Raw genomic sequence first — 13,544 nt, 5'->3', positions numbered from 1 at the left:
CTGTGCTCTCTGTCACAGTGACTGACTGTAAATGTACAACTAAAAATTAAATTCCTCACCTTTGGTCTTTAACTCCATTATCTCTTGTTTATTCCGTTTCCTCTCCCCTCTTCAGCAGATGTAATATGACAGCCTTTTCCTACAAGCACTCTGAACATAGATGCTGCATTTTTCAGCCATTCCTCATGAAGACACACTGCACTTTCCTTGTTTTATTTAGTTGTACTACAGTAGTGCCTAGAGGCCCCAACTCAGATCTAGGCTCCATTTCACTAGACATTGTACAAACACATTATAAATCCCAAAGAGCTTACAGTCTAAATAGCACTTCCTTTCCCCTCTCTTTTTTTTTTTTTTTTTTTGGTGTGTGTGTCTGATATAGATTTTACAGATGGAGAACTGAGCTACAGCATATGTTTTCATGGCAGAGTTAACTCGCGTGATTGCCACCCAGGTTAGTTTAGCCTGGGTGTGACCAGCCACACTGCAAGGCCAAACCCAGGTTACTACATCCTCATTGGTGCTGCCCTCCCCCATGGGGGACTTCTGGGAGTATATCCCTTGGTTCCTTGTGCTGCGGTAAACTGAGCAGCAATATGATTTTTTCCCAGTGAATTGTGGGAGAACTTGGCAGTACTTCTGGGCAGATGGGGGAATAGTGGGAAGCCACTGGAGGACTATCAGCATTCAAGTGATTTAGCCTGCATCCTCACTCCAAAGTGAGCAGTTTACCAGACCCCAAGTGAGGCTACGTCTACACTACCCGCCGTATCGGCGGGTAGCGATCGATTTTTCAGGGATCGATATATCGCATCTCATCTAGACGCGATATATCGATCCCCGAACGCGCTTATATCGATTCCGGAACTCCACCACCGCGAACGGCGGTGGCGGCGTCGATATGGAGAGCCCCGGAGATCGATCCCGCGCCGTGAGGACGGGTAAGTTATCGATATAAGATACTTCGACTTCAGCTACGTTATTCACGTAGCTGAAGTTGCGTATCTTATATCGATTTTTCCCCTTAGTGTAGACCAGCCCTGAAAGTGGCACCTAAACTCTAGCCCAGGGGTCAGCAACCTTTGGCACGCAACCCATCAGCGTAATCTGCTGGTGGGCAGTGAGACATTTTGTTTACGTTTACATCCAACACCTGAAGAACTTTCCAGAGTAGTGAGGAAACCAAGGCAGGGAAAATGCATGTAGGTATGTTTATTTTGCCTAAATTTCTCTTTCCTTCAGGCTTAGCAAAGAGCAATGGGGTTTTTAGACTCCTGTGCAAAGTACAGCCATGTGTAAGTTCTGCTGGACTTTATCATGTACCCCATAACAGATGAACTGTAAACCAGAAGGCTCATGCCTACGGTGGGATTCTGGGGAATGTGTAATAGCTGCTGGGGAGGCTTGGGGGAGATGGCACAAGCTTCAAGACCTAGGCAATTGGACCATTGAGGGTCCTCATTGCCAAAAGGGGGCATCAGTCATGAGGTCTGTACCTAGCATGCCTGCCTAGAGGTCCAAAGCCAGGGACAGTGTCTAAATTCTTCCCAGCTTCAGCAGGCTAAGGGCACATGTGATTCAGCATTAGGATCCCCTTACAGCACTCTGGAGAGTGTCAAGCAGGGGAGCTCGACCAGATTTTTGATTATCAGTCAGAAAGAAGTGGATCTTGGATAGTTTCTTCCCTGGTTGGCCCATTACTTTATGGATTGTGAAACTGTCCCCTATGAAACAAAACATTTACAAAGAAGCAGAATCCCGTAACTCAGTCACAATACTCTATGAAACAGTGTTCTGACTCTCAGGCACATCTTCCTGTGTGAAGGCAACTTCCCTTTCCATAGAGCTGTAGAAATGTAAACATCTGTAAAGGGGAAAACTTACTTACACTGATCTTTTTCTTCCTGCAACCACTGCTATGCTGCCTCTCCCATCTGTAGCCCCATTGGCAACCTTGTGGGATCTCTTCCACCTATAGCCTGCTAAGATCCAGGAACAAAGGAACCTATAGTTTCACTGTGCCCCACTGTGGCACCTCCGCCACCTGTAACTCTGGCCACATCAAGGAGGACGAGAGTCGCTACTCATGGCTGATATTCTATTTAGGGAGTAATTTTGTGACTGCGGTTGGTGGTGTCTGGAAGCTGAGAGTTTCACTTGGCAAAAATAACTTCATCAAAGTCCCCAGATGCAGATCTTCTGTGGCAGCACTGTGATGTGCCTTTAATAAAATTAGGCTCCCAGAAAATGTAGCATTGTTTTGGTTCAGGACTTGGGATTTGTAGAGTATGTGGGGGAAAATGATAGAAAAATCACTTCCACTTAGATTATGATAGAAAATCATAACCACTTAGATGACCATTCAAGGTCAGGAAGGGTGATATGCAGATGCCAGCAGAGCTGGGCACTTCTACAGCCTCTTCACCTTCACCATCTCACTGAATGAGTCTGCTTGGGGGAATCTGTTCAAGGAAATAGGAGTCTCATTGTCTTTAGAGCTTGTACTGAGAGAGCAAAATAAAGGTTATATGCCCTTCGCAGCTATAAAAAGTTAAGTATCTGTTGATGTGGGGAAATTATGTACCAGTTAGTCAGGCCTGGTCTACACTAGGAAATTAGGTCGGTAAAACTATGTTGCTCAGGGATGTGAAAAATCCACATCCCTGAGCAACACAGTTAAACCGACTTAACCCCTGGTGTAGACGGCACTAAGTTGATGGGAGAATGCTCCCATCGTCCTAACTACCGCCTCTCAGAAGTTTGGAGTATGCTGGTTGGAGAAGCCCTCCTGTTCACATAGGTAGCAACAGCAATGAAGAACTACAGCGACACAGCTGCAGCACTTTTAGTGTAGACAAGCTCTCACTCTTTGCTTCCCTGTTCTACAGTAGAGGCTGCTGCATTTTATACTAATACCAGGCAGCAAGTGATAAGGAAGTTGCTAATCACGCTTTCTTTTATATAATATGTCCATGCTCTACCCACCTAATTAGAGTACTTTGGAGCCATTGATCACAAAAAAAAATAGATTGAAGGACTGCTAAAACTATACTAAACCCAGCACTTGGAGGAGAAGAAGGTGATCAGAACAATCAACATGGATTCACCAAGGGCAAGTCAGGCCAGACCAACCTGATTGCCTTCTATGATGAGATAACTGACTCTGTGGATATGGGAAAAGTGGTGGATGTGATATACCTTGACTTTAGCAAAGTTTTTGATATGGTATCCCACAGTATTCTTGCCAGCAAGTTAAAAAGTATAGATTGGATGAATGGACTATAAGGGGAATAGAAAGCTGGCTAAATCATCGGGTTCAATGGGTAGTGTTCAATGGCTCAATGTCTAGTTGGCAGCCGGTATCACGCGGAGTGCCCCAAGGGTCGGCCCTGGGGACGGTTTTGTTCAATATCTTCATTAATGATCTGGATGATGGGCTGGATTGCACCCTAAGCAAGTTTGTGGATAACACTAATCTGGGGGGAGACGTAGATACACTGGACGGTAAGGATAGGGTCCAGAGTGACCTAGAAAAATTGGAGGATTGGGCCACAAGACATCTGATGAGGTTCAATAAGGACAAGTGCAGAGTCCTGCACTTAGGGTGGAAGAATCCCATGCACTGCTACAGGCTGGGGACCGACTGGCTAAACAGCAGTTCTGCAGAAAAGGATCTGGGGATTACAGTGGATGAGAAGCTGCATATGAGTCAGCAGTGTGCCCTTGTTGCCAAGAAGGCCAACGACCTATTGGGCTGCATTAGTAGGAGCATTGCCAGCAGATCGAGGGAAGAGATTATTCCCCTCTATTCGGCACTGGTGAGGCCACACCTGGAGTATTGCATCCAGTTTTGGGCCCCCTCCCCACTACAGAAAGGATGTGGACAAATTGGAGAGGCCAGCGGAGGGCAATGAAAATGATTAGGGGGCTGTGGCACATGACTTACGAGGAGAGGCTGAGGGAACTGGGCTTATTTAGTCTGCAGGAAAGAAGATGAGGGGGGATTTGATAGCCGCCTTCAACAACCTGAAGTGGGGTTGCAAAGAGGATGGAGGTAGGTGTTCTCAGTGGTGGCAGATGACAGAACAAGGAGCAATGGTCTCAAGTTACAGTGAGGGAGGTCTAGGTTGGATATTAAGAAAAACTATTTCACTAGGAGGGTGGTGAAGCACTGGAATGGGTTTCCTAGGGAGGTGGTAGAATCTCCATCCTTAGAGGTTTTTAAGGCCTGGATTGACAAAGCCTTGGCTGGGATGATTTAGTTGGGGTTGGTCCTGCTTTGAGCAGTGGGTTGGACTAGATGACCTCCTGAGGTCTCTTCCAACCCATATCTTCTATGATTCAGTTACTAGTTAGTGATTTTTCCCTTGTCTTTTTTGTTCCCAGCTTTCACCTGAAGCATCTTTACCTGGTGCTGTTGTAGCAAACTGTAAAACTAAGGCTGGGGGTGTAAATTAAATCACAGACTGGCGCAAACATCTATGGTAGTCTTCAGCAACAGCCAGAAGGTCCAACTGCTAGTGGATAAATGAATATTAGACTACTTACATCCATTTGCTGCTGTTGTCTATAGATGCCAGCCCACTCTGTCCAAGATAAACACCACTCTACCAAGACTGCCTCATAGGTGGCCTGTGTAGAATTCATGTCCATGCAAGAGTGCCAGTGGAGTGGGGTAAAGTATGGGGCTTTGTTGTGGGGGCCTGATAGTGTTTTGGCAGCTGAAAGATGGGGAAATAGAGAACCAGGGTTGCAAGATATGAGTTAGGAGGCTTGATTTTTATTTAGGGTGGAGGCTTGGGAAATGCTGTGGGAAATTTGTCATTGTGGCGTTGTGCCTCACCCACTCTTTCAAACCTATTTAAACCACCTTCCTGATGCTTCTCTAGTGAGTGCTGCCTCAGTACATCATCAGTGCCATAGCTGCCTCCAATCAAGATATAAGGTAAGGTTGCAAAACAAGAGCTATGCTTTAAAACATCAGGTAGGAATATATATAATACTTTAATATCACAATGGGCGTTCTATTGTTTAGTCTTACAGCCACTATAAGCTTTAAATTTATACACCCACTGAGGTAATGTATACTAAAATTCTGACCTGAAGCTGTTGTAACAGATTGGGCAGCTAATGCTGACAAGGGCAAACTGTACTAAAACCTTTTTGTTTTTTCTTGAGCCCAATCTGACCTGACTTAGGTGTCTACTTCCCTCTGAGGGATGAGGCTTAGGCCATACCCCTTTCCTTGACATTTCCTCCTGGCTAACACAGCCAACTCCCCGCCTCAGCAGGCTGTCTTCTGCGAATCCCCTTCGTAGGTGCCTGACTCTTTCCATGCAGTGTATGGCACCTACCACTTGGTGGCAGGGCCTCTTACAGTTAGGCATTGCAATTCTCAGCCTAAATTCCCCCCCCCCCCCACTTAACTCGCTGACCCCTCACTGAACCCAGCTTGACTCTGGTGGCCACTGAGAAATGAACAGAGATGGATTGGGAAGGAGATGCACCGCGACTATACTCTTACAACAAAAAATAGATAAAGCATACTCAAAGGCTGTGCCTGAGGCTGACATGTTACTCCATAACTGTTCCACCTGAGCCTTTTTAAATAAGGACAACACAAATTACTGTGGACAGCCTTCATCTACTACTAGTCCCTTCATTTGCATGCTGTGATAGTTTTGCAATAGCCTTTGCAAATAAATAGATCAATACTAGCCCTTTATGATTATGAGCACTGCCTTCTCCTGCAGACTGTTATCTGTTGGCCACATTTGTTTTCTGCTGAGATGTTGATACAGTCTTGATTTCCTTGAATCCCATCACTTATGGCTCTAGCCTGCATTAGACGGTGGTTGCTTACAGTAGTGACTTTATGGGCAGGAATTCTCAATGCTACATTTAGAGAGGGAAGACTACCAACTATTCATAAGCAGGTGGAGGGCTAATCCCAAGAAACCCACTTTTGTTGTTGAACTGCATGTTACTTGCTGTTCAATTTCATACCTTTCTAGGGAAGCTGAGAATTCCCTAAATTTAATTCCAGGTGCCTTGGACCATACAGGCAACCTAAGTAGATTCCAAGTTTCCTTTATAAGGAAGGCTGCATTTTAATCATGACCCATCTCAAGCTGGCTTTAGGTTGTCAGCTGTCTAGAAGATTTTGATACAAATGATCATGGGTTGTTGGTTTGGTAACTAACTAGTAGCTGAAGTGCCTTCTACGTCCAGTCATAACTTCCAAATGACACACTATTACATTCCATATCCACTGCTGATGCTATCCCTCAAGGTTCTGTCCTATCTCCACTTATAATCAATAGGGAAGGTTTCTTAATGAGATCATTACTACACATTAGAGCATCACAATGATATACAACTAACTTTGCTACAGCACCTATGAGATAAATTGGGGAAATGCCTGTATTTTTTATTTTCACTGTTCAAGTGTGTATTACTGCCTACCTAAATGCAGAGTGTTAAATCAAGAGAGACTGTAAAGCAGTGGGTAAGGGGCCAAACAGGAAGTGGAGGTACAGGCCTCCCATGTGAAAGGAAAGAAGTACACTTAGGGTATGTCGACACTGCAATTAAACACCTGCAGCTGGCCTGTGTTCACTGACTCAGACCCAAGGGGAGAAGGGCTCCATCCTGAGCATCTATACCACAATTAAACAGCTCCTTAGCCCAAGCCCCATGTGACTGAGTTGAGTAGGCTGACACAGGTATTTAATTGCAATGTGGACATCCCTTAGAGGACAAGAGCCTCAGTATGGGCAACCTACCCAGGTACCATGACTGCAAGTATAGTTTCTGCTTTGGAAAACCCCTTAATGCTATTGCCAACTGAATGCATTAGTTTCTACCTAACAGAATGGTTCAGCTCTATCTATATGAGGTGGCTTGTGTCTCTCTGCTTCTACCTGATGGAAGGATTTACTCCTAAATAGCAAGTCAGACTACAATTATTTAAAAAAAAAAAAATTTTTTTTTTGGAGAGGAGGTAGGGAAGTTACTAGATTATCTACTTTCCATGGAAAACCGTCTTCCTCATGTGGGACTAAATTTAGTACGTTAATCTCACAGCAACACTACGTACACTTTGGAAAGAGGGAGGGGAAACTATATATTTCTCAAATATTTTAAGAAACATTTGAGTTTGTTTTTAAGGAGGGTTCAGTTTCCCATCTAGTCATTTTGTAGACACAAATGTTTAACACATTAATAGTTCACTTCAAAATAAGCCAATACATAATTCAAGTAATCAGAGTGCTGGCTAAGCACTTATGTTTATTGTTCATGTGGAGGAAAGAGAGAAGAACTCCCCCAACATCCTCATTATTTATAGAAGCAGCTTTAATGCTGCTGCATAGCAGTTGCCACACCATTAGCCAACAGTAATTCAGACAAGTTGTTTTCATTTACCTGAGGTTTACAAGTTAGACTGTAGGTTTACATACAGTACATTTTGCATATATGGTATCAAAATTCTTATTGAAATAAATTATAAACAATAGTACAAAACACTTCAAGCCAACATTTGATCAACAAGAACATAAGCGTGAACTTTACAAGGTTTTATTATTTTTTGCATTGCTCTTACAGTAAGCAAACTAACAGTTTATACAAAATAAACTTGGAGTTTTACATAGTTAAAAATCTTTGGCTAAATAAAGCTATATATACACAAGATATTTTACATAGCCATATGGGAACCTGTACACATACTTACAATAGGCAACATTTAAAAAAATAGTTTAACAATTTACAACAAAGGAATTCAAGTTAGAACTAAACTAATCATTTTTCTTAGTTATGAATGTAGAGAAACAGAAAGAGGGGCCAAGTGTGCTTTATAATAATATTTATTGCTTGCTTTTGTGAGAGGGAAGAAGAGGGTCACGCACTGAAAGCCATTAGCTTTTCTTTAGTGCCTTTGATACTGTACACATTTTGTTCTATAAAGAGAATTTTTTTTGAACATGCCCCAGCAGCAATGTCTAATTATTCCAAAAGAGCAAGCAAATGCAACTCTGCAAACTGAATATACAGAGAACAGACTTGTTAATCAGTTTACTTATAGTTTAAACAATTGGCACAAATAATTTTTAGGGCCAAATACGGATACACATACAAAAACTCCCACTGAAATCATGGGGACCGGCCTTGTGTGCCTTAGGACAGAATTTGATCATTAAAAGCAATCCAGTTTTAGTGGCAAGTGTCTATAAGATGGAAAACTTCCAATTGCAACACCACAACCTATGTTTAAATAATTCACTACTTCTAACATTGTATAGGGTGCTATATAAAACATAGGTTTCATACTTTCTGGCAATATAACAGTCATGACTCCATAGGTAATATTCGCAAAACAGAAAACATAACAGCAGAATTGTCAAGGAATAATCCGACAGTCTATTGAGCTTCTAGTTCTAATATATTTGTTACAACATATGTATGTCTAATATGTTGTTCCTCTGAGGACATATGTGACAGGGGAATAACATATGTCATGCTGATGGTATAATAAGGGTTTGTTGGCTTTTGGAAAACTGTAAGCCAACCTAAATTGTAACACGAAACTGAAGTTAGTAAACCAGGGCGAGGTTCTTATTCAGGCAAAACTCCAGGTTATTTCAATTTATGTTTTGATGGAGTAAAGACCATAGAATCTGGTCTTGAACCCGGACATCTATTTATTCAAATTACAAATTTGTCCAGTGCATAATTAGCAAACTGTGAATAAACAGGCATCTGTAAAGAAACTTTTATTAAAAACCTATAAAATGGTAACGTGTATTTTAAAGACAGTAACATTTAACGATAACAATTTCTAAGATTTTAAAGAGTTAAACACATAGTTAGACATCTTATGCAAGGAAACTTTTGAAGATTGACATGATGCTGCTCAAGTATATTAAATGGACGTAGGCTTTCAGTGGCTGTTTAGAAAATGATTTTCCCCTGGCAATAAATATGAAATTGCCTTTTACAAGGCAATTACAAAAGTCCATGTTTCTAAACCATTTAAATTAAGGTGATTAATTCATATTAAATTTTAGTGCCAAAAGCTCCCACATATTGAAGGATGCTATTTAAATAAATGGCTATTTCTAAGATGCAAGTTAGAGAGGATAAACTTTTGGTAAAATGACATGAACTTTATGTAAATTTGTATTACCTATACATTTCTTCTGAAGGAAAAATTCAGCTGTTCAACATTTAACAGACAAGGATTTTTGAAACAGAGTTTGAACAGCCACTTTTTCACCTTCAAAATAGCCCTTAGTAAAGGAATACTCCACAGCAGTCAATCTCAGAACGTAAGCAGTCATCTGAAAAACTGGCGATTGAATTAATTACTAGCTTAACTGCATGACGCAATGTCCGATTTTCCCCCAACATGAATTCCACTGTTAGCAATTCATGTAGTTGGAAAGAATCAACTCTCTCATTATGTGATAATCCAGTTACTAGAACAACTGATTTCAGGATTATTCCTATTAGGAACTGTATTTTAAGGTCACATTTGAAAAAAAACAAAAACAAAAGACAAAAAAACCTAAAAGAATATTTTGATGTTTTGAAGATTTCCTAGCAATTGGACTCCAGGCAATTATTTAGGTTTATAAAACCCATGTTTCACAATGTTACACAAAGTCTGTTCACAGCACCTTTAATAAGTTTGTCACCAGCTTCATTTGACTGAGCAGGTTCCCTCAGTTATGTAACAAGTTTAACCAACAACCGAGTTTCTGCAGTTTTGAATGTACACTGTTCCATTTGTACAGGAATTTTCTCCTTCAATCAGCCTGCTGGTTTTGTTTGGTTTTTGTTTTCCCCACATATGGCTGACACACTATTGAGAGGCTGAAAGAATGAATGCTTGTTGCTATTTGAGCCGAGATAAAGCATTTCAACTGTATGAGGAAGAGTGACCTAATAAAATGACTGTGCACCAGCTTACTGAACTAGGTGTTCTGACTTGGATACTTCCCATAGTATCCATAAGTGTGCACTTGGAGTAGTCAGTCGCTGCTGACAACAGCAAAACCCTGTACCACAACAGCAGCTTGCTTAATAGCTACTTGCACTTTGACTTTTTGAACAACTTCATTAACTGCTTGAATCTTTCTGAAACCTAAGGAAAAAAAACAAAAACACACATTATTAGTGTTCTCGATTTCAGTATCTACCAGGTCAGATTAATCCTCCAGTATTAGAATTTCTAGATGTAAACCTATCTAGATTTTTTTGTTCTTTCGTCTCTCTCAACTCCTCAATAGTTTGTTTTGTGAATTTTAGAGGGAGATTTTTCAAAAGTGCCCAAAGCATTTAGGAACATGACAGTAAATGAGTCTTCTGCTCCACTTTACACTTTCAGGGATTGAAATCTTCATTCTCCATCATAATTACTAAGATTCAAAACAGATGGGAGTCCAGTACTACTTTATTTTCGACATAGTATTCCTGCCTAAGGACTTGAGACATACAAAAGACGAATGCTTATGATTCAAAATAATAAAACCCAAGAGAATCAGAGAGATTTCCCCTTCTTCCAATCCCCAACTACATGTACAAGAACAAAAATAATTCCTAAATTTTTGAAACCTGACATCTCTGTCCTTAAGTGTTTTGAAGAAAAATATTGTTCCAGGACTATGCAATTAGTAATGTAGTAATACGGTAGCTAGTCCAACTAGAATAAATATATATACCTGATTTGGGCTTTTGTTTAGCCTGGCAGCTACAGAAATAAATGTTTTTCCTGATGGTCCGTTTTTTTGACACTCCAATAGAATTTCTCGGTCGTCATTTCTAAAGAAATAAATTCCAGGATTAATTTAATTTCTAAACATTACTTTGACACACAAAACCCCACTGTTCCTAAACTATGAAACGTTAATTAAAACAGTGCTATGAAACTGATGGAAGGCACTTCCTTTTACTGATGTAAAACTAACAGCAGTGTTGTTGCATACAAGCACATGTTAATGTAGATATGCCGGCAGACTGCATTTTTGGAATAAAATTTTCTCATTCTTCCCCTATATTTGTACAATCAAAAGGGCAATGAAGTATACTCAGCGTAGAGACTTAGAACCTAGGTCTATAGCATTCAAAACCATGGTCTTCTCATTTCATAGGGCACTGTACTACTATGTTAACCCCTAGTTTTCTACCATTTGTGCAGAACTCAGATCCCACATTTTGAATTTTGAATGCTCCAGACCAGGGATCGGCAACCTTTGGCACATCCCTCAGCCTGCGCCGCTTCCCGCAGCCCCCATTGGCCCGGAGCGGCAAACTACGGCCAGTGGGAGCCACGATCAGCCGAACCTGCGGATGCGGCAGGTAAACAAACCGCCCCGGCCTGCCAGGGTGCTTACCCTGGCGGGCCATGGGCCAAAGGTTGCTGATCCCTGCTCCAGACTCAAAAAGTCAACAAACACGCTACTCTTAAGAGTACCAGTTATTTCCATTTCCCTACACTCCTATTATCTACATAGAAGTAGAGTGATCAAAGCAGAAAAGAGTTAGGATTCTATTCCCAAATTTGCCATTGATTCACTACGTGACCTTTGGATAGCTCATAACCTCTTTGTGCCTCAGTGTAGCCATCTGTAAAATGGGCATATATACCCCCTCCACAGAGTGGCTGTGAGGAGTCAATTGTTTGGTTGTGAAATCTTTGGATAAAAAGTGCTATATACTAATAAGTGCAAAGTATGTTATTTAGAAATTTGACAACAGCTCAAAGTATAAAAAATTAAACTTATGTGACGATTGGCTATTTAAAATGAACTCTTCATAATCTTTTAGAAGGTAGTTCAGCAGGAGGAGAAAGCTTCAGGTATTTGAATTAGAACAGATTTCATAAATCAGAAATTGTAGCACACTCTCTACATCTTGACTCGGGGTGGCCAACCTGAGCCCGAGAAGGAGCCAGAATTTACCAATGTACATTGCCAGAGAGCCACAGTATTATGTCAGCAGCACCCCCCCCATCTGCTCCCCCACCCTGCTCCCAGCGCCTCCCACCCACCAGCATTCCCTCTGATCAGCACCTCCCCCTCCCTCCCCGATGAACTGTCTCGTGGCGTGAGGCTCTGGGGGAGGGGGGAGCGAGGGCACTGCAGGCTTAGGGGAGGGGCAGGAAGGGGTAGAGTGCCGGCAGGGCCTGTGGCAGAGCCAGGGGTTGAGCAGTGAGCATCCCCCGGCACATTGGAAAGTTGGCGCCTGTAGCTCCAGCCCCAGAGTTGGTGCCTATAGAAGGAGCTGCATATTAACTTCTGAAGAGCCGCATGTGGCTCTGGAGCCACAGGTTGGCCACCCCGTCTTAACTGATTTGCTTGTTTCAAGCAACAGTTATGATGTATTCCATTTTAAAAATCACACACTTGTAGGAACAACCAACTTTCTGAATAAATCAATGAGAACTTTAAAATAAAACAAAATATGGTTAGGTCAAAAGGTTTCATGTTAAAAATTTAGGAGTGTTATATAAGAACATAAAAAGGGCCATATTGGATCAGACCAATGGTCCATCTATCCCAGTATCCTGTCTTCTGACAGTGGCCAATGTGAGATGCTTCCAAGTTGTATGCAGTGCAGTTGCATCTGTGTCGATCCCCAGATATTAGAGAGGCAAGGTGGGTACTCTCTTTTTTGGACCAGCTTCTGTTGGAGAGAGAGAGAAAATTTCAAGCCACACAGGCCCAGACTTGAACGGTAGCACTGTGTGGCTCAAAAGCTTGTCACTCTCACCAACAAAAGTTGGTCCAATAATAAAAGATATTACCTGACCTAACTTGTCTCTCTAAGATGCTTCAAAGGGAACCAACAGAACAGGACAATTATCAAGTGAGCCGCCATCTGCTGTCCAGTCCCAGCATCTGGCAGTCACAGGTTCAGGGACACTCAGGGCACCAGGTTGCATCCCTGACCATCCTGGTTAATAGCCATCGATGGACCTATCCTCCATGAATATATCTAATTCTACCTTGAATCGAGTTATACTTTTGGCCTTAACAGTATCCCCTGGCAACAAGTTTCAAAGATTGTGTGAAGTGGTATTTTGTTTTGTTTTAAACTTGCTGCCTATTAAATTTCATTGGCTGACCTCTTGTGTTATGAGGAGTAGTAAATAACACTTCCTTATTCACTTTCTCCACCCCATTCATGATTTTATAGACCTCAATCATATCATTGTCTTCTTTCCAAGATGAACAATCCCGATGCTTTCAATCTCCCCTCATATGGAAGCTGTTCCACACCCTTAACCATTTTTGTGGCACTTCACTGTACCATTTTTGAGATGGGGTGACCAGAACTGCTTGCAATATTCAAGGTGTGTGCATACCATGGATTTATATAGAGGCATTATCTTCCCCTTCCTAATGGTTCTTAACATTGTTAGCTTTTCTGACTGCTGCTACACATTGACAGGATGTTTTCAGAGAACTATCCATAATGGCTCCAAGATCTCTTTCTTGAGTGGTAACAGCCAATTTAGACTCCATTGTTTTGTATGTATAGTT

General features: G+C 41.7%; 1 protein-coding gene across 1 annotated transcript in view; it reads right to left on the bottom strand.

The window, feature by feature from the left end:
• Positions 1 to 7,270: 7,270 nt before the first annotated feature.
• Positions 7,271 to 13,544, bottom strand: part of CASP8AP2 (caspase 8 associated protein 2) — a 30,403-nt gene continuing 24,129 nt past the window's right edge. Inside the window, exons 9-10 of the mRNA XM_045011523.1 lie at positions 10,722 to 10,821; positions 7,271 to 10,144 (exon numbers count right to left, since the gene is read on the bottom strand). Coding sequence (XP_044867458.1) covers positions 10,088 to 10,144; positions 10,722 to 10,821 — 157 coding nt within the window. The 3' untranslated portion in view covers positions 7,271 to 10,087. The remainder of the gene's footprint in view (positions 10,145 to 10,721; positions 10,822 to 13,544) is intronic.

This window comes from Mauremys mutica, chromosome 3 (assembly GCF_020497125.1).
Source record: "Mauremys mutica isolate MM-2020 ecotype Southern chromosome 3, ASM2049712v1, whole genome shotgun sequence".
In the NCBI taxonomy this organism is placed as follows: domain Eukaryota; kingdom Metazoa; phylum Chordata; order Testudines; family Geoemydidae; genus Mauremys; species Mauremys mutica.
Note: the sequence above shows the minus strand (reverse complement) of the source record. Positions and strands in the feature narration are given on the sequence as shown.